The sequence below is a fragment of the Hirundo rustica genome, chromosome 20 (genome assembly GCF_015227805.2).
Source record: "Hirundo rustica isolate bHirRus1 chromosome 20, bHirRus1.pri.v3, whole genome shotgun sequence".
NCBI lineage: Eukaryota > Metazoa > Chordata > Aves > Passeriformes > Hirundinidae > Hirundo > Hirundo rustica.
In genome coordinates this window covers 2,986,120-3,006,121 of record NC_053469.1, presented here as the reverse complement: position 1 = coordinate 3,006,121, position 20,002 = coordinate 2,986,120, and the positions used below count along the sequence as shown (strand labels likewise).

Sequence of the window (20,002 nt, the reverse complement as noted above, 5' to 3'; positions counted from 1 at the left end):
TTATAGGATCACGTTTAGTCACCAAGTCTAGGCTGCCCACGGCTGAGCACCATGAGCACCACTCAGTCCTTGTGGGAAGGGACTGTTAAATCATGTCCTCGTGTTTGGAGACACAAATAAAGCTTCTTGCTCAGAATTGATTGAAGGATAATTAAAAATCAGTAGGGTTTTGGGTTTTTTTTTTTTCCTGGATAATAGAAGTTTATTGTTTTGGGGTTTTTTCCTTTACAGGGCCCTAAAGGCGAAAGAGGTGAAAAGGGGGAAGCAGGTCCCTCTGGTGCTGCTGGTCCCCCTGGCCCCAAAGGTCCACCAGGTGATGATGGCCCCAAAGGCAGCCCTGTAAGTACCCTCTCAGTCTTGCCTTGCCTTGGCAGCAGAGATTTCTGCATGAAAAGATGTTCCCAGAGATATCTGTGGGAATTTAAAATAAGTTTCCTAACCATGGAATTGCCCCTCTGGTGATCCAGGATCTCAGCCCCCTTTCTTTAGGGTGCTGATGAGGGAATGACCCCGCTGTGCCGTATTTCCCAGAAATACTGGAATTAGCAGGGCTTTTTGCAGGCTATCAGGAATCTCACCCCGTGGGGAGAGCAGTAGGGTCAATTTGTGTTTATGGCTTTCCAAGGTCTTCTGCACCAGAGAGAAACTTCCAAAATAGGATCAAGGAGATTTATTGGATTCAGGAGCTGTACCTGCACGCCCAGCTCCCTGCTGCTGCTAATTTCTACAGCCCGGGTGAAGCCAGTGGAGCTCTGCTGATTTTACCAGGGGACAATGCTACAGGGTTTATCTTGCAGGCTCCTCTGATGCCTGAAATTTATGATGAGATAAGGCAAGATGGCACAAAGAAGCAGAGGAGGCAGGGGAGTTTAGTCATCCCTGCTGACAGATGGGATTTGGGATGTCTGTGATGGGTTGCAGGCTGCTCCCGGAATCATGTGGAGCACCCGACAGACATTGTATGGGGAAGAATGGTGAAGTGTTTCAGTCATTAAATGCTCCGAGAGGCTCCTCCTGTGCAAAATGTCACACGTTTGCAAAAGCAAAACCTTCCGATCCGCACGTTCCCAAAGCTGGGAGGACTCTGCTGTCACCCAGCCGAAGGATTTCTGAAAAACTGGGGTGGAAGTCCCGGTGTTGCCTATGGAGCTCTGGCAGTCAGGATGCAGATCTGGACTGGCTGGGGCAGGGTGAACACACTGCAGCTGCAGAGATGGGTTGTGATTGTAGAAATCGGGGTTTCACTCCATAGGCTGGCTCCCCAGGTTGTCACAGGCGTGACACCTCTGACCTGGGGACATTCTTCTCTCTTTGCAGGGTCCAGTTGGTTTCCCTGGTGACCCTGGTCCTCCTGGAGAGCCTGGCCCAGCTGTAAGTGTTGGGCTCACAGAGCTTCCTCCTCCTGGTGTGGGGAAACTTGACTGTGCTGCTCATTCCCAGCAGCTCCCCTGGCATTTCCTCCTCTCAGCTCCATTCACACCCTAAAAACACCTCCTCGTTCCTCTTTCCCTCCTTTTTAGGGTCAAGATGGTCCCCCTGGTGACAAAGGTGATGATGGCGAACCCGGACAGACTGTGAGTACCTGGAGCGACGAGAGCTGTTCCCCACAGTGCCCATGGCTCTGTCACCTCCAGGGACACCGAGCCTCTCATTCCCACCAGAATTTCCCAGTGGGAATTGCCCACTGAGGATTTAATTCCCTCCTGTGTCACCCATCCACCCATCCCATCCATCCATCCATCCATCCCTCCCTCCATCACCCCATCCTGTGTCCATCCAGACTTATCACTACATCCCAAAAGCATAAATCATCAGGAAAAACGCCATCCAAGCCTTGGATTTTAGCTTTTCCCAGCCTTCTGGCATTCCGTGGTGGGAAGGGCCAAACCAGGATCCCCCCTGCAGCCCGAGGAGGCGTTGGCTGGGAGTTCTCCTGGCTCAGGTCTGGCTGCTCTTCCCCACATCCCGTGGGGCACTCACGGCTTGTTCCCCTCTCCCCTCTCTCCCTGCAGGGTTCCCCTGGGCCCACGGGAGAGCCAGGCCCCTCCGGACCCCCCGGAAAAAGGGTGAGTTGGTTGTTTAGGAAGATTTTTCCCAAATGCATTTCTGTTAACTTTTTTAAAACTCACGTTGTCACTAAGCCTACGATAAATGCTCTGTAAATACTGTGTAAAATATGTGATAATTAAAAAAAATGGAAATGGTGCGCCATCACAGCCGTTGGAAATTGGTGGGAAGCTGCCAGGCAAATCCCATGGATTTTTTTTTTTTTAAAGATGTTAACAGCCCAAAGAAAATCCAAGGATGAGGTACTCCTGCTCTTCCTGCCTTGCTGGCAGAACCCAGGGATTCATTTAGCAAGGAGTTAATTTAAAAAGCTTTTCAGGGATATTTGTCTCCTTCCCTGGGGCTGGAGCATCGTTTTGCTAATTCCAGCAGACCATTGCAGATCAGCAGGATCTGATTGTGTTTTCCATCTATTCTGGGCTTTCTTTAGGGCCCTCCTGGTCCAGCTGGTCCCGAAGGAAGACAAGGAGAGAAAGGAGCCAAGGTAGGAGCTGAATGGGATTTCACTTGTGCTGTGTCCTCGATATTCCAAGAGGATCTCCCTCTGCCAAGGCAGGGAGTTGATTTTGCTGCGTGTTACAACAAATCAGCCTGAATTTGGGGCCGCTGGCCTCAAATCTGAGCTTGTGTTTCAGCCCTTAACGAGCTCTGTGGAGATAATTAGGGCTTGGTAAGGTCACGGGAATGTTTTCCTTGGTTTGAAGCATCCCAGCGCTGTATTTGGCAATTTAATGTGTTGTAAATAACGGGGTGTGCGCAGCCCCGTGTCCTTTCCCAGGGCAAACACGGCGTCAATGGGCTGGGATTGTTTGGGAACGCTGGGGAAATGGAGACGGGATTGGAAATTACAGATCCGCTTGTGGCGGCACAGGGGAGGGAGGATGCATGGATGGGTGTCCCTGAACCCCGGAGAGCTCAGAGCCAAGGGGTGGCTCCCGCTGGGATTCAGGCAAGGCTGAAAGCTGTGAAGGAGTTTGGAGAGTGCCTGAGGTGGAGGGAGCAGCAGGAAAATCGAGGAGCAGGAAGTTTCACGTGCTTTGCACGGATCTGCATCCGCTCCCTGACATCCTGGCACCGTCTCACAAAATCATCTGACGTGCCCACACAAATTTCAACACCCTGCCTCTCCATCCAGGGGGAAGCTGGTTTGGAAGGACCTCCTGGGAAGACTGGCCCCATTGGTCCCCAGGGTGCTCCAGGGAAGCCTGGCCCCGATGGCCTTCGTGGGATTCCTGGTCCAGTCGTGAGTATTCCCAGTTGGAGAAAGCTCAGGTTTGTTCCTGCGTCCCACCTGCCTGGAAGATGCCTTTTCCCTGTGCTCTGTCGGGGCTGGAATGCCCGACAGCAGATTAAACATATCTCATGGGAATAGTGGAATGGTGAATATCATCTCCCACACGGGTCTTCAGCCGCTCCCCAGGAGCGATTTTCCTTGACCCACAAAGTCCCTTTGCCAGCAGAGATTTGAGCATGGAAGGAGCATAAATCCTTTTGCTTTTGCCATCTGTGAAAAGCCAGGACAAACATTCCCTGGCACAGGTGAATAATGGGAATACTCCCAGCTGGGAGGACGGCTGTCACCGGGAATGAGGGAATTGCCCTTTTTTTACAGGGTGAACAAGGTCTCCCGGGATCTCCTGGCCCAGATGGTCCTCCAGGCCCAATGGTATGTCCAGAGAACCAAATTCCGGGAGGGTTTGAAAGGGATGAACGAGGGTGACATGACTTCATTCCCTCTTTTGTTTTCCCCCTGTGTCCCAAAGGGCCCTCCTGGTTTGCCTGGTCTGAAAGGAGACTCTGGTCCTAAAGGGGAGAAGGTGAGAACCCAAACAGGATCCCATCCCTGGTGGGCTGAGGGGGGACAAAGGGCACTGCAGCTGGGGCATGCCACCAGCCCCAGTGACAGCTTTAGGGGAGAGCTGGGGCGCTCTGAGTGTGCCCCAAGGAGCTGAGCTGGGCGTGAGTGTGCAGGTGCAGATCCCTGGCCCATTTTAGGGGCGATTCTCCACCCTACAAACATTTCTCTCATGTATCTATCCCGGGGAATGAGCAGCTGCTCCAGTACAGAGGTTCTTTCTATGTTTGTAGCCTTTTCTGCTGTAAAAATCTCCTGTTTTGCTCCACTCTGCCACTTCCACGTGTCAGGGATTGCTGCAAGCTCCTCTCACCTCGCTCAGATATTTGGGGCAGGACCTAGAAATGTCTTTGCTCTCTCCAGTCAGAAATCCTAATTAACATCTGCTGTTTTCCCCCAGGGTCACCCAGGTTTAATTGGCCTTATTGGGCCTCCCGGAGAGCAGGGAGAAAAGGGTGACAGAGGTCTCCCAGGCCCCCAGGGCTCAGCAGGACCCAAAGGAGAGCAGGTAAATATTCCATAAAACCTTCCTGGAATGTGCTTTGGAGCACTGCACCCTCGAGGAGCTGCAGCACAGCGGAGATGGGCGACCCTTGGCAGCAGATCCTTGGCAGTTTTTGAGGGATATTTTCTGTGCTAATGCGGTTTATTCTACGTGTGACACATGGATCTGCTCCAAAATGACCCGTTTTAGTGGGAAGCAGATTCTCAAGGGTCGTATGAAAGCGTTGAATAGGCTTGGAGGGATGGTGCCATTAAATATTCATCCAAAGGGCTGATTTTTTAAAGTGTGAGCCTAAATGAGATTGGAGCTTCCTTGTCCATGCTCTAAAAACCAGGTAAAGCTCCAGATTGGACTGGAATCCTCCAAAACTGGGTGCACACCTGTGAGCAGGGGTTGGGTGGGTAATTTTAGGCCAGAACTGCAGATCAATCTTATTTTGCTGTTGTCTTTTTAGGGTATCACAGGTCCCTCTGGACCCATCGGGCCTCCAGGACCCCCAGGATTACCGGTAGGTGACAATCAGTGACCTTGGAATTCCTTGGGAGCTGCTCAGGCCCTCAGGAGCCACTTCGGAGCTCCCAGCACAGCTCTGGCTATAGGAAGATGTTGGTCATGAAGGTTTTGGTGGGATTTTTTTTAAAGCTGAGCCCTTTAAAAATGCTTGGATGAGTTCCAGGAGTGCTGGAAGTGATGTGAGAGATGGGCACAGGGAAATCATCCCACCCTGTTTGCCTCCCCCTTTCTTTTGGAATATCCACAATCCCACGGGGATTTCTTGCCCCTTTTTGCTGATTTTTTTCACGTTTTTTTGGATGCCCAAAGGCCTCGTGCTGCACCCAGCTGAGTGTCCTGAGCAGGGAGCTGGGATCAGCCCCACATCCCAGGAATCACCCAGCAGCTTTCCCAGTCCCCACTGGGGCAGGAGTGAGGAGCTCTGCCACAAAAGCTTTTTGTCTGCTGGCAAATCAAAGCGACACCCAGCTCAAGTGGATGGGGAAAATGGAAATGGAATGGGAGTAAATTTAAAAAAAAAACAACCAAAAATAAAATCTCTTTCTGAATTCTCTGCTTGGAAATGAACTGACTCCTTCCTGCATTTGTCTGTCCACAGGGTCCACCTGGTCCCAAAGGTGCTAAAGGCTCATCAGTGAGTATGGACACAGCTGCAGGAGGAGGCTGAGGGGTTTTTATTGAGTGTAGGACACGCTGGCACTGCCCTCATCACTAAAATTAACTCAATTAGCAGAGAGGGCTTAGCAAACTCTGCCTAAGCCCGGGAATGATAATTGGGGAAGGTTTCTGTGCTCTTCCCTGAAGAGCAGCGCAGCAGAGACCACAAGGAGTAATCCAGTGCTTAGTCCTGAGGAGAAGAGCTGCTGGAGAGCGAAGGGAATTAAAAATAGCCCGTGAAAAGCGGGAGGTGGGAAGCTGGAAAGTGAAGAACTCGGTGAGAAATGAGACTCTGCAGACCTGCTGTGCAGGCAGCTCAAAAATTTTGGGCAACTTCTTAGCGTCTTTTCTGCCATCCAGAATTGGATGTTTTATTAATTTGAATGTTTTATTTGACTTGCAAAGCTGTCGGGTTGGTTCGGAGAGTTAAAGATTTTATGTATTCTGTAGGAAGCCTAAGAAAAATCTGACTGCAGCTCCAGGTGTTTGATCTTTTCTTTTCCCTAAACACCAAAAATAACCAAAAGTACCATTTTCTTGGGATGTGGGTACAGGGAGACTCCTCTTGTGTGCTTGAAGGGACCAAAATGAAGTTTCAGGCACAGTTTAAAATATTTGGGATGCGACAGAAGTACCAGGTGAATTCTCCTGAGTGACTCCTGATTTTCCTTTGTTTTTCCACCCAGGGTCCCACAGGTCCAAAGGGTGAATCAGGTCTTCCTGGACCCCCAGGGCCTCCTGTAAGTAGAACCCATAAGGTGAAGCACAAAACGAGGTTCAGACTTCACGGGTGCTGGAATTTGGGCAGCAGAAAAGTCTCTGGACGAAGATTCCTTGCCAGTCCTGGCAGCGGGCTGGAATCTCTTGGAGACACTGGGGGAGAAGGCAGGGTGGCAAGGGAGGAGTCATTAATGGGAAGAGGAGAAGGGAAGGTGAAAAACGTTGAAGACAGAGGTTTTATCGGCACCATCCACGGGTATTTTCCACTTCCAACGTGTATTTTGGGATTTGCTGCTTTGTCCATCTCTCGTGTCCTTTTCCCAACGGAATGAGAAGTTGTGCCTTGTTTTTTTTTTTTTCCCAAAAAAAAAAATCAGGGTCCTCCTGGAGAAGTCATCCAGCCCCTGCCCATCCAGGCTGCCAAGAGGACCAGGAGGAACATCGATGCCAGCCAGCTGCTGGACGACGGGAACGCCGACAACTACATGGACTATGCCGACGGCATGGAGGAGATTTTCGGCTCCCTGAATTCCCTGAAACTGGAAATCGAGCAGATGAAGCATCCCTTGGGCACTCAGCACAACCCAGCACGCACCTGCAAGGACCTGCAGCTGTGCCACCCTGATTTCCCAGATGGTGTGTCCCGGGACAGAGGGAGTGTTTGGAATTCTGGGGGTTTTCCTGCTTCACACAGAAGTGAGGGTTGGAAGAGGAGGAATTTGGGGAGTGGAGAAGGAATGTGTGGAGCTGGCCTGGATATCACTGGACAGCTGAAATGGTCTGTTCTGAAGATGGGGATGTGGGATGAAAAAGGTTCCTCGGCTGGCACCAGAACACGGCCAGTTTTACAAAACTACATTTAAATAATAACCCATGAGAGGTGACACGTCCCAGGCGAGGAAGGGCCCTCTGACCTGCTCCTTTCTTCCCTTCTCTGCCCTCATCCAGGTGAATACTGGGTTGATCCCAACCAGGGGTGTTCCAGGGACTCTTTCAAAGTTTACTGTAATTTCACGGCCGGTGGAGAGACCTGCATCTTCCCTGACAAGAAATCGGAAGGAGTAAGTCCACACCACCTTTGCTTTCCCCTCCGTGCTGGTGATAGATGGTTTCCAGATATCAGTATTCATAGACAGCCAATTTCAGGGGGATTGAAGAGCAGCAGGGAAGCATCAAAGATCCAGAATGTTCCTTTGTCACACAGCATTACCTTCTAGAATAATACGGAATGTGTTGACAAAGAGGAAATCAGATTTAAACTGTGATTCGGGACAGACCTCTGATGATTTCCCAGGCATAATAAATGCCAAAACCTGAATTTTATGACCTTTGCTGTCGGAGGCAGGGGTGTGTGTTGGTGCAGGAATCGGGAGCTCTGTTTAACTCCTTCCCTCCCGCAGCCCTGCTCCGCTGCCTGCACGCCGAGCGCCGCTGATTCCCCTCCCTGTGTCTCCAGGCACAGCAGATAAATGTTTACCTCCTGTCATTTTTCCCCGCTGTTCCTTGTGGGGAAATGATCCTGAATGATTGCAGGCAGGCTCGGAGCTCTCCCTGGCACTAGGCTGATGAAGTTATTCGTGCAGTGATGCTCTTAGCTCAGCCATACCCATCATTTTTATCCTGCTCCCCTGCACTCTGTTTTCCAGAGCTGCCCTTCCCGCTGCCTGGGGACCAGCTGTGGCACTGGCCAAGCAGAAACACGGCAGCTCAGCCTGGGGGAGCTGTGCCAGTGCCACGGTTGTGCTCCAGCTGTGACAAAGCTGAGCCCTTCTCCTGCTGCGTTTCATCCACCAGAAATGTGTGTCAGCACAGGACAAATCACACGCCACACAAATCCTCCCTCCGTTTTGCTTGGGGCTGTTTAAAGAGGAGATGGATTTCCTCTTCCTTTGCATCACTGTGCTGTGTTTTTCCTCAAGGTCTGGCAGCTCCAAAAGCAGAGTCTGGCCATGATCTTACAGGGGCTCCTGCTGTGCTGGTTCAGTCAGGGGCTCTGTGGAGCTGCAGCGCTCCTCAAATACAGATTCCATGCTGGAATCCATAAGAAAAAGCTTCTCCCACCCAGAGGGAGCCCGGGGTGGTGACTGAGAGGGTTTGTGATGAGCCACAGCAGAGTTTCAGCCGTGGCTCCTCTCAGCTCATCCCTCCCCCAGCACAAAGGCTGGGATTTGCTCTGCAGGGAAGGGTTTGTCCTGCAAAGGGAAGGACAGCCCCCAGTCACCTGCAGCTGTTTTTGGAGAGATTTCCAGCACAAACCAGGGGGCTGTGGGAGGCTGAGGGAGCAGCCACGCTCCTCCCTTGTGCTCTGACTCTACAAAGCTGCTTCAGCTGCTGCCTTAAGGATGCTCTGGAGGCTGGTTCCTTGTCCTGTGTCACTCTGGAGCTCCATCCTGTGTGTCCAGCACCTCGAGCACAGCAGGCAGGCAGAGGCTTTTCCTTCATCACATCCTTTGCCTTTCCCAGCCCCACAGACAGCACCTGGATTTGGCATTAGAGAGGCACCAGGCTTCTCCAGCACCAGCACTGCCCTGCACACGGAGATCAAGGCACCTTTTCCCATCCATGCTTCCTTTTTCCCTCCCTGTCTTTCCTTTTAATCTTCCTTGGATTTGCATCCCAAGTTCCTCGGGGGCAGAGGCCTTAGCAAAGGGGTCTGGTGCCAGAGCAGCACCGCTCCACCTCCTCAGCTTCGGAGCCACCTCCTGCCCTCTTCCCTGATGTTTAAAGATTAAAAAAAACCCTGAAATTGAAAGCAAGTTGGACAGTTTCAATAAGACATGCAGACTCTGGAATGAAAGCAACCTTTTTAATTTCGATTTTCTTTTTTCTTTTTTTTTTTTGTCTTTCTCTCTCCCCTTCCTTGCCGTCCACAAACTAGGCTAGAATTACTTCCTGGCCCAAGGAAAACCCAGGCTCGTGGTTCAGTGAATTCAAGCGCGGTAAACTGGTAAGAGGCATCCTGGTGCTTGCTGTTTCCTTTAACCCCCTGTCATATTTTACAGAGTAAAATGGCTCGTTGGCCCAAAGAGCAGCCTTCCACATGGTATAGTCAGTACAAGCGCGGGTCCTTGGTAAGTGGCTAACCCTGGCCCTCAATCGGAGCTCGTCACCTGCTTTGGTATGGCCGCACCGCTGCTCCCTGCATGCCGGACTAACCCCCGCTCCCAGGCACACGGGAACGGTTAAGGTGGAACAGGAGAGAGGCCCCGGAGCCCAGGGAGGGGCAGGGGCTGCATTCCAGCTCTGCCTGACCGGGAACGGGGGACACGAGCTTTGCCCCGTGTTAGAAGGGGACACGGGGGTGTCCTGGGGCACCCCGGGGCGGGTTTGTCTTGACAGAGCCCTGCAGGAGTGCTGCATCCCACAGGGAATTCTATATCCCACAGGGAATTCTGCATCCCACAGGGAGTCCTATATCCCACAGGGAATGCTCCATCCCACAGGGAGTGCTGCATCTCACAGGGAGTTCTATATCCTACAGGGAATTCTATATCCCACAGGGAGTGCTGCATCCCACAGGGAATGCTCCATCCCACAGGGAATTCTGCATCCCACAGGGAATGCTGCATCCCACGGGGAATTCTATATCCCATGGGGAATTCTATATCCCACAGGGAATTCTGCATCCCACAGGGAGTGCTGCATCTCACAGGGAGTTCTATATCCCACAGGGAATTCTATATCCCACGGGGAATGCTGCATCCCACAGGGAATGCTCCATCCCACAGGCAGTTCTGCCTCCCACAGGGAATTCTGCCTCCCACAGGGGATGCTGCATCCCACAGGGAGTGCTCCATCCCCCAGGAAAAGCTGTTCCTGTCTCCTCATCAGTCCCCGTTTTGGTTGTCCCCATTTTGGGTGTCCCCTCGTTGCTGTCCCCCAGCAGTGCAGCCTCACCCCAGGGGCTGAGAGATCCCTGGAATGGGGCTCCAGCCCGGAGCTGGGCACGGTGCTGTCACCCAGGGGGCTGGAGCTGCTCATCTCCGGCCTCTCCAGGACAGGTTTGCCCCAGAGGATGGATTTTGTTTCCCGTGTGGAGATGAACCACACTGGGGACTCCCATGCTGACCCCAGAGCCTGGGAGAGCCAAAGTCATTTATTGAAAGGAAGATTTCCAGCCCAGCCTAGTGGAAAGGAATTTGACTGAGTCACAATCAAGGATTCCTTTTTCACGGGGGAAGAGCTGATTTAAGGTCAGAGAACGCTTGATGCCAGCAAGGCATAAACCAGGAAAAGCTCTGGTTTCTGTCCTGTAACAGGACACGCACAGTGCAGGGAGATCATTCCCACAGAGAGCCAGCCCTGGGCAGGGATGTCAAAGCCACAGGAAAGTCCCCCTGGTGCATCAGCTCCTGGAGAGTTGGCAACGAGCTCAGACAAACCGGGAGAATTTGGGAGCAGGCAAATACTCCGTGGATAAACCCAGCCTGCCCAGGGGCAGGAGACGCTCTGCTGTGTCCCACGGAGATGTCCCCTCCCCGGGGCAGGGGCTTCCTGCAGTGCCACAACTTCCACCTTAAAGGGAAAACAACCCGAGCCCCCGTTGTTGTTTCCCACTCTGCCGCATCCCATCGCCACTAAAACACATTTCCTTGGCTCCGGTTCTGCCCTCGAGGAGGACACGGCTTCTGGGGTTCCTCTGCATCATCAAATCAGGCTGCAAAGCCGAGGCTTCAGCCTCGTGGCTCCTTGGAGGGCAGCTACTCATAGCTTAATTACAGAGCACTTCATCAGTTAATGTTCCAAGTACCTCCACTTCTCCATCTCCCCTGCTTCTCCTTTTCCCAGCTCTCTTAGAGGCTCAGTTGCCAGCCTAGAGCTTAGGGCTTATTCTCTTTTAGATAAAAACATTGCTGGTGCTATTTGGAGCTCTTTGTTCCATCCTTTTGTGTTGTCACGTTCTTGCTCTTTTCCTTTTTTTATTTTTTTTTTTTTTTCCCTCCCTGTCCTGCTTTTTCTATTTGGAAAAAATAAAAAAGCCACCAGTACGTGGAAGACCTACCTAAGCAAACCACAAACCAGACAGACCCACAGGCCACAGAAGTTTAATTGATTTGTTTGAAGATTAGCTCTGATTTTTGCCTCAGTCAGTACCTGGAACCTTGAGGTTGGTAAATTGAGGAGACGTTTGCTCGGTGGAACCAAAATCAGCTGAAATTTGTGTGTGGATGGGCAGAATCAAAAGGAGTTTGAGTTTTCCCCTCTGGGAGCAACTCTGCTCCTGTTACTCCACGGAGAAGGTCCTGGTGTCCTGAGGGGCTGAACCCTTGGGGAACCCCGAAGCTGAGGAGATTTCCAGTGCTGCCAGGGGCTCCGTATAAATCCTGGGATTGCACAGCTGGGCAGATGCTGCCTCTCTCCTGGACACACCTGATGTAAGAGGGGTGCAGTAAATATGAAATACAACCAAACCAGCTGGGTGTGGTGCTCCCACACATTAATGAGCCCCGCAGAGCACTTGGAGCCAGTTCCTTACCTCTCCTCAGGATGCAGCCGAGCTGTGTTTAGAGGGATGAGAGGCTTGCAGATGTTTTCCTCTGCTTCCCTTCTGTGTGTGTTGCACACAATTCCCACCAGCTCTAACGAGGCCTCCATCCCATCCCATTATCCCATCCCATTATCCCATCCCATTATCCCATTACCCCATCCCATCCCTATGGCACCTGCCAGCACAGAGAAAAAAGGGAAGGATCCAGTGTTCCCAAAACAAACACTGTCCACAAAACCAGCTCCCAGCAGCTCCAGTTGCAAAGCTGGGACAGGGCTCCACAAAATCTGCACAGGCTGAGCAACAAAAAAAAAAAACCCCTAAAAGGCAGCCAGGCTGCATAGCAAGCGCTGGTTTAAAATAAAAAAAAAACAAATCAGAGAAGGTCCTGCAGATCAGCAGCGCCGCACTGCGTGTGTGGCAGGTTCTCGGCGGTATTTTTTTGCCCCCTTCCTTCCACGTGCTGGTGGTTTTCTGGTGGCTCCTCGTGGCATGCGTGGCTCTCTCTCGTGGTCAGTCACATTTAACTCTCAGGAGGACAGTGCAGCAGCGTCCTGGCAAACGGTTGGTATCTTCATTTATTTGGATCGTCTCATTTAATTTCAGTGTTTTGTCGTGGTTACGAATGTCTCCTACACTTTGCAGCCCGCGCCACGGCTCGGGGGTTCGTGGTACCTGGAGGAAGTCCACGCTGGTTGGGTGCCTGTTTTCTTCTCCTGGTTGTTTCTAAAGACACCCTCAGTCCATCCAGGGCGGTAGTTTGGGTAGTTGGGTGCCTGTGTTCTTCTCCTGGTTGTTTCTAAAGAGACCCTCAGTCCGTCCAGGGCGGTAGTTTGGAGATGCCGCCTCAAGGCACAGTCGGTTCATACCTGGAAAAAATCTCATTTTGTGAGCCGTGAGAAGTCCCACAAAATCCTGAGTCCCCCAAGTCCTGGGATTGGGTTTCAATATTTCTTTTATTTTTAATAGGAGTATATTCTCCTGCATGGGAGATAAGGGAGCCTGGTGGGCAGAATGGAGCAAATCGCAGAGTGCAAGACTGGGGTTCACAATCTGTGCTCACAACAGGGCAGCAAATCCATTTTCCCTTTACCTGAGCAGAGCTTTTCCAGCCTGGGAAAATGGATTTTCCCAGCCCTCACCAGCAGGGCCAGGATTGCTGCACATGCAGTGCAAAGATTGCTTCAAACCCCAGGGTTTGGTGCCCAGGAAAAACAAATGGGGAATACCCCGGGGTGTGCAGAGCAAAACACCCCCAGCAGTCAGAAATTCACTTCAGACAGGACAGGAAAAAAACAAACAACCTGGACCCTCACAGAAATTCACCTTCTCTCCTCTTCAAAAGCTGGAGAAATACGCTCAATATTGGCTTAAACTTGAGACATATCCCTAAATTTCTACCTTCTTGCAACCAGAGCTGAGTCCTGAAATCCCTTTTTTTTTTTTTTTTTTTTTTTCCTTCTCCCTCCTGCCCTCCTTAGATTTAATTTTTTTGCTCACACCCTCACCCCATCCAGCAGGAGAACAAAAATTTCCTGGGCAAGGAGAGCAGCATCTGTGGTGACCCTCAGAGGCCCCAGGATCAGTGTGTGGTGACACCGGTGTCCCTCAGGACCCCCAGGAGCAGTGTGTGGTGACACTGGTGTCCTCCAGAACCCCCAGGAGCAGTGTGGTGTCACCGGTGTCCCTCAGAGCCCCCAGGAGCAGTGTGTGGTGACACTGGTGTCCCTCAGAGCCCCCAGGAGCAGTGTGTGGTGGCACTGGTGTCCCCCAGAACCCCCAGGAGCAGTGTGTGGTGACACTGGTGTCCCTCAGAAGCCCCAGGAGCAGTGTGTGGTGACACTGGTGTCCCTCAGAGCCCCCAGGAGCAGTGTGTGGTGTCACCGGTGTCCCCCAGAGCCCCCGGCTGTGTCCCACTGTCCCTCACTGCCCGGTGTTGTCCCTTCTCCGCCCCTCGCAGCTCTCCTACGTGGACTCTGACGGGAACCCCATCGGCGTGGTGCAGATGACTTTCCTGCGCCTCCTGAGCGCCTCGGCCCGCCAGAACATCACCTACAACTGCTACCAGTCGGTGGCCTGGCACGATGCCACCACCAACAGCTACGACAAGGCCATCCGCTTCCTGGGCTCCAACGACGAGGAGATGTCCTACGACAACAACCCCTACATCCGAGCTGCCCTCGACGGCTGCGCGGTACGTGGGCGCTCCCGGCCTCGGGGACACCTCGGGGACACCTCGGGGACACCTTGGGGACACCGTGGGGACACCTCTGTCCCCTCCCCTGCCTGGCCAGCACCGTCTTCCCCAGAGCAGATCGCCCCCAAATTTCCGCTCTCCCTAAGGTGGGAGGCATCGCTGTTCCCCAAGTTGGGAATGAACGATGCCGTGGGAATCCGTGATCCTGCTCGAAGTCAGGGGGGAGCTGCAGCACCTCCGGGAGTCAGATTGATCGGATTAATCCAATCTGTCTGCCTAAAAATGCCGCTTGCTTTAAAGGCCTCCCCGCGCTTTCGCTCTCTCCCAGTTCCTCACGCGGGGAGAGGCGAGCGACGGCGCCCGCTGGGGCGGGAAATCTGCGGGGTTTGGTGAGAATCTGTTTTAACTGCTTTCAGAAATTCCTGGGGGCAAAGCAGGAAGGGCTTGGTTGGAATTTTTGTCCTTGCAAGGCTCTGGGCTGTGCCGCTCATGGGGAGCACAAGCGCGGCCACGATTTCCAAAGGTGCCTCACGTCCTCCCTTCTCTTCTGACTCCTCTTGGATGCCTGATTTGGGTTTAAACTCGGAAATTTCTGCCCTCAGGAGATAAAAAATTTGGCAAAGCAGGTGCTGCCTGCATTTATTTTGAGCCCCAGCATGCTGGTGTAAAAACATGCATAATTCCCACCCTCTGGAACTGCAGCACTTGGAGCCCACGGGACAGAAGAATTGAGATGTTTGACAGTAAAAGCCCCTCATGTAATTTGAGATTGAAATCTGTTCAGGCACAGACAGATTTTTTTACTGATGGAGAAACGAGGAAAATCAGATTAGAGTTTTTAACACATTCCTGGAGAGGGAAAGGGCATCCAGCCCCCTTCTGGAAACACTCAGGAGGAGTTTATCCTCAAGTTTTTCGTGTCTCCTGCTGACATAACATCCTTGGGGAAAAGCGTCTTCTCATCCCTTCCCCTCCTGGATCCCGGGGCTGATGGAGGACCGCGTGTTGCACGTTTTAAAGTGGATGAGCCTCCTGAAAACCTCTGCCTTTAGGGCAGATAAATTGGATTAATCTGCTACCCTGGCAGATCGTGCTGCCCAGAGCGCAAGCAGGATATTTCAGATTTATCTATTTACCTGAAGGAGTTTGGGATTTGCAACAGATTCTCTACATTAAAGATGATTTTAGTCTGACTCTTAGACCCATAAAAAGGCTGTTAGGAATTGAGAGAACTCCACCGTGAGTTTAGAGGTGCTTTTATCTCTTTTTGGGGAGTGAGTGCCACAACCCATCCAATTGCTGGGCTCAGCTGTGCTGGGTTAATGGCTGGACTTGATGATGATCCTGAAGGTCTTGTCCACCCCAAGTGATTCCAGGATCGAGCCCTACCCTGTGGAGATGAGGTTGTGCTGCCCTACACGGTGTTGCCACAGAGGTCCTGCTCTGGAAGGGAGGCTGCTGAAGCCAGAGGAGCTCCAGGGCTGATGTTCTTCCCATAATTTGGATATGTTTTTCCTGAACTTCCAGCCCTTTCTCGTAGCTGTGCTCCAGCCTGTTCTTCCAAGCCACAAAAAAATCACAGGGAAAGGCAGGGCCCAAAGCTGCTCCATAAATTCTCCTGTTTGTGCAGCTTTGTACGCCCTTGGGGGGCACTTCTGCTCCTCTAATAAGTATTTATACTTTGGAAAGAACTCCGTGGCCACCAGGCATGATAAAAAGGCAGCAGCACCTTGTGAATTCCATCAAACTTTAAATGTGATCTTTTCACTAATGTATTCGAATTAAATCGCTCCCATTTGCTCAACAAGCCAGGCGAGTCCTGGGGGAGGGAACACAACCCTTCCACACAGCCACAGTTTTTCCAGGCTCCCATTCCAGCTTGGAAATGTGCTGGAGCAGAGTTAGAGTGTCACCATCTGCCTCTGCTCCCAGGTCTGGGCATCTCCCAAGGGTTTTCCAGCGGTCACTTGAGGGCACATGTGTTAAATACGGAAACAAATTTGTTTGGGTGGTGGTGTGTCACCGAGACACACAAAGAAATCACACGCAGACAAGAGATTTTCGCAGAGGTTCCTCTGATCCAGCTCCCAGCTGAAAGAGCGGAGAGAAGAGACCCCTTTGTTTATTCTTTTACTTTTTATACATTTGTGGGTCTAGCAGAAGATTGGCTTTTTGGGGTTTCCACCCCTCAGCCTCAGTGGCCAGACCAATTGTCAGTTACAATTGTTTTCAGGTTAGAAATATGCAAACAAAAGACAGAGAATGAAAAGCAAAGGATTTGTTTATATTACTTCTGCGGGAAAGGCAGAAAACTGCTCTAATATTCTACAGTAACTAAAAGATCTGACTCCATTTATGAAAATCAAAAGGCTAATAAAGAAACTCAGAAAAACCAGGGTAACAGTGGTGACTCCGGTTTGAGCCCAAAAATTCCAGGGAAAAATCAACACCGTATTCCCAGCAGAGTGGTGATGATTCAGTCGTGCTGGTGTTGGCTTGGAGGCTTCCTCAGAGTTCTTTTTCCCTCATTCCAGGCAAGGAAGGGCTACCAGAAAACCATCCTGGAAATCAACACCCCCAAAGTGGAGCAGGTCCCCATAGTCGACATCATGTTCAATGACTTCGGAGAAGCGGCACAGAAATTTGGATTCGAGGTGGGACCAGCTTGCTTCCTGGGCTAAAAGAGCCACCTGAACCTAGTCTCCAAATGAGCAACCTCGTAACCTCATTGCGCCATTTAATTAAAAACAAAAAAAGAGAAAAAAGATTTTAAAAAAGAGAAAAAAAAGAATTCCTCGTCACGTGCGCCGTCTGAAACTGGACAAGCGATGGGTTATTATTTTGGTTTGGTTTTTTTTGTTGTTTTTTTTTTTTTGGCCCCCTCCCCTCCTATTTTTGTTGTGTCCCTGGTTTGGCCCCAGCCCCTCTGCGCCCCCTCAGCCATCCCCAGGATGGAAATGGAATCTCATGACCGACAGCCACACACGGAGACCTGGCCCTGTCCCTGCTGCCACCGCTGCTGCCCCGCGGCCACCGAGCTGAGCCCACCTCCAGCAAACTCCTCCTTCCTCCTCCTCCTCCTCTTCTTCTCGCCAGGAAGCGTTTGCTTGTTCCTAAGGAAAGAGAAAAAAAAAAAAAAAAAAAAGGAAAAAAAAACTTGAAATTCCTCGTGTCCAGCTCGATGTTGAAGTCCCGGCAGTCCTGGATCCGAAGCTCCTCGGAGGGGTTTTGTTGCCTTCCACGAGGTTTGGATCAGCTCCAGCCAGGAGATGCCAATTCTAGAATTTTCCCATGTTTCCTCCACTGAGTTTGCCTCATTCCACGTTTTCCAAAGTGCTGACTCAAGGTCACACCGGGCATCTCTTTGCCGTTGTCTTAAAGGTGCTTCTATTTTTGTGTGTTTGTGAGTAAATATTTGTGTCGTGTTTTATTTGAAACGTGGGAATGTCTCCGCCTTCAAACCGCACGAGTGACCTTTGTCTGTATTAAAGCCACCCCGTCCCAGCCAAGCTTCCAGCTGGGAGTGAAGACAGCAGCTCCTGTCCCCAACTTCTGCCTCTTCCCAGCCCCGAACTGGGATCTGGAGACCTTGGAATTTCCGCCGGGATGAGGTGCAAACCAGCCCACTGAGGCACACGTGCCTTTTGGAATGATTCCTTTCAAAACCAGCGAATCAAAGCCGCTTTTTAAACGAATTTCCTACAAATCCCCTGATCTAAAAGCAGGATCTGCGTTCAGTCTCTGCCTTTTCATCCACTCGCTTAACACTCGAATTTAAATTAATTCTTTTTTTTTTTTTCCTTTCGGCATGCCTTTAAATTGATAAGAGTTAAACCTGAATCCATTCCCAGTGGCAGATTCCAGTGGCAGGGGGAATCCATTTGTCCTCTCTGAATATCAAGAATTTAAAAAAAAAAAAAAAAAAAAAAAAGGTGCTTTTTATAGTTATTTTTACATATCTATGTGGTGCTATCTGATAACTTTAACACAACACTGGGGATACCCTGCCACTGGCCAATCTCCCACTTGGCTTTTTAGGCACTTTCAGGCAGATTTTGGCTGCTGATAAATGCATGGCACCTTCTTATCTCTTCTGTCCAAATCCTGCTCCTCTCCTTCCTTGGATGGACCTGTGTTGGAAAAAAAACAAACCCAAAGGCATTAAATGTCCTTACAAATTTTTTTTTTTTTTTTAAATTCTTTTTTTTTTGTTTTCCCAAGGATATCTGTGCCTTTTCCCGGTGGGAAGCAGAGCAGATTGTCCTCAGTGGCTGAACGTTTGTGGTGCTAACTTATGTAGATGTTGGGTGTCCTGAAGCCGTGGCGGTGCTGCCCGCCCAGCAATCCCGGGAATTTGCCATTTCCCTTCTCGCTTTTTTTATCCCTTCCACGGCTCTCACAACCCTCTTCTTTCACCATTTATTTTTCCTCCTTGCCCGTTTTCCTTCTTCAGGCCTCACAGCTGGAAAATAACCGCTGCAAGGTGGGGGGTTTCTTTTTAAATTATTATTATTATTATTATTATTATTCTTTGGCCCGGAGCGTTCAGCTCAAGGGGGATTTTTTTTTTTTTTTTTCCCCCACCACGAAGGAAAAGACATCACGTTTACTGTGAAAAAAAAAAAAAAAAAAAAGCCTGTGTATGATGTCTTTTCCCCCCTCCTGCCCAAACTGAGAGCAGCAGCATCCCAGGAAGGGAGGCAGAGCCGCGCTGCCGGGAGCGGCGATGCCCGCGGTGCTTTTGGAGGCCTGGAGGAGCCGTGTCCATCCCTCTCCCCTCTCCTCCCGTGCTCTCACCCACTTAAGGGAATTAAAAAAGAAAAATAAAAACCCAAAAGGTGCTACCCGAAAACCCGCAGACTCCGGCAGCAGAGCAGTGAAAAGGAATTTAGGATAATAAGTGAGGAATTCAGCTTCTCCGTCACCTTGGCAACAGCGGGAGGGGCAGGAAAGGTTGCACATCCCAGCAAAGCCATATCCTGATATTTGTCCGCTCCTGTGTGTCTGCCCAGGTCATGGGATTCTGTTCTCAATTGTTCTCAATTTTCTCATCAAGGGAGCTTCTTTTTTTTTTTTTTTTTTTTTTTTTTTTTGGGACCCCTTTTGATTTCTCTGCTTGAAGAAGAAAAAAAAAAAAAAAAAAAAAAAAGAAAAGAAAAAAGGAAAGAAAAATAATAATGAAAAAAATTCCTCTGTTGAATTCCACAGCGTTGTAATTGTACTGAGCTCCAAACTGTTCCGTTCCCTCCCCTCCCCAGACCACTTAGCTACGGTATATTGCAATAAAATTACTACTTGTATTTGCAGACCTTCTTTTTGTGTAATTTTATTTCCCTCCTCCCCTTAATATATATTGACTTGAACAAATGTTGATAAGAAAAATAAAACCTATGAAAAAAAAAAAAAACAACAAACAACTTTTAGTACATAAAGGCCCTTTTAAAAATGCCATATTGTACATTTCTTCAAAGTCCAATAAACATGTCATAAAATTTAAGTGTAATGCCCATAAGAGCTATTTTTAAATATTTTAAACCTGTGTAATAAAGGAATAAATGTAATAGATTTTTTTTTTTTCAATAAATCAAGTTTACTGTTTCCACCTAAACCCCCGTGATGTGAATCTCTTCTTGGAGTTGATTGCAGCGGGATTTCCCCAGGACCCCCCTGGCCCTGGAAAGTTCATCAGAGGAGCAGTGGAAATGCTTAAAGGTAAAGAAATGCTGTAAAATACAATCCAAACCCATCACGGGGAGAAATTCAAGGCCTGGAATCTTTTCTTTGTTTGATTTTGGTTTTGTTTTGGTTTGGTTTTTTTTCTCAGTCAGAAATTCCGGTGCGAAAATCCAACCTGGTTTTGGGTGGCTGGGATGTGGAGGAGAAGATTGCGTGGCCACCAGCTCTTCACCTTCTCCACAGCAGCAGAAACATCGCCAGAGGAATTCTTCTCTTGCTGATCTTCTCATCCCAAGACAAATTCAGGAGAATAAAACCATTTTT

General features: G+C 50.2%; 1 protein-coding gene across 2 annotated transcripts in view; it reads left to right on the top strand.

The window, feature by feature from the left end:
* Positions 1 to 19,600, top strand: part of COL5A1 (collagen type V alpha 1 chain) — a 135,310-nt gene extending 115,710 nt beyond the window's left edge. Inside the window, exons 50-66 of one of the 2 annotated variants that reach the window (XM_040082973.1) lie at positions 232 to 339; positions 1,318 to 1,371; positions 1,521 to 1,574; positions 2,013 to 2,066; positions 2,498 to 2,551; positions 3,203 to 3,310; positions 3,680 to 3,733; positions 3,831 to 3,884; positions 4,323 to 4,430; positions 4,882 to 4,935; positions 5,539 to 5,574; positions 6,284 to 6,337; positions 6,695 to 6,953; positions 7,266 to 7,378; positions 9,320 to 9,388; positions 13,766 to 13,999; positions 16,537 to 19,600. In XM_040082973.1, coding sequence (XP_039938907.1) covers positions 232 to 339; positions 1,318 to 1,371; positions 1,521 to 1,574; positions 2,013 to 2,066; positions 2,498 to 2,551; positions 3,203 to 3,310; positions 3,680 to 3,733; positions 3,831 to 3,884; positions 4,323 to 4,430; positions 4,882 to 4,935; positions 5,539 to 5,574; positions 6,284 to 6,337; positions 6,695 to 6,953; positions 7,266 to 7,378; positions 9,320 to 9,388; positions 13,766 to 13,999; positions 16,537 to 16,683 — 1,614 coding nt within the window. In that variant the 3' untranslated portion in view covers positions 16,684 to 19,600. Of the gene's footprint in view, positions 1 to 231; positions 340 to 1,317; positions 1,372 to 1,520; positions 1,575 to 2,012; positions 2,067 to 2,497; positions 2,552 to 3,202; positions 3,311 to 3,679; positions 3,734 to 3,830; positions 3,885 to 4,322; positions 4,431 to 4,881; positions 4,936 to 5,538; positions 5,575 to 6,283; positions 6,338 to 6,694; positions 6,954 to 7,265; positions 7,379 to 9,195; positions 9,265 to 9,319; positions 9,389 to 13,765; positions 14,000 to 16,536 lie in introns of both variants that reach the window. The other variant, XM_040082972.1, reaches the window with a different exon arrangement.
* The last annotated feature ends 402 nt before the right edge of the window (positions 19,601 to 20,002 follow it).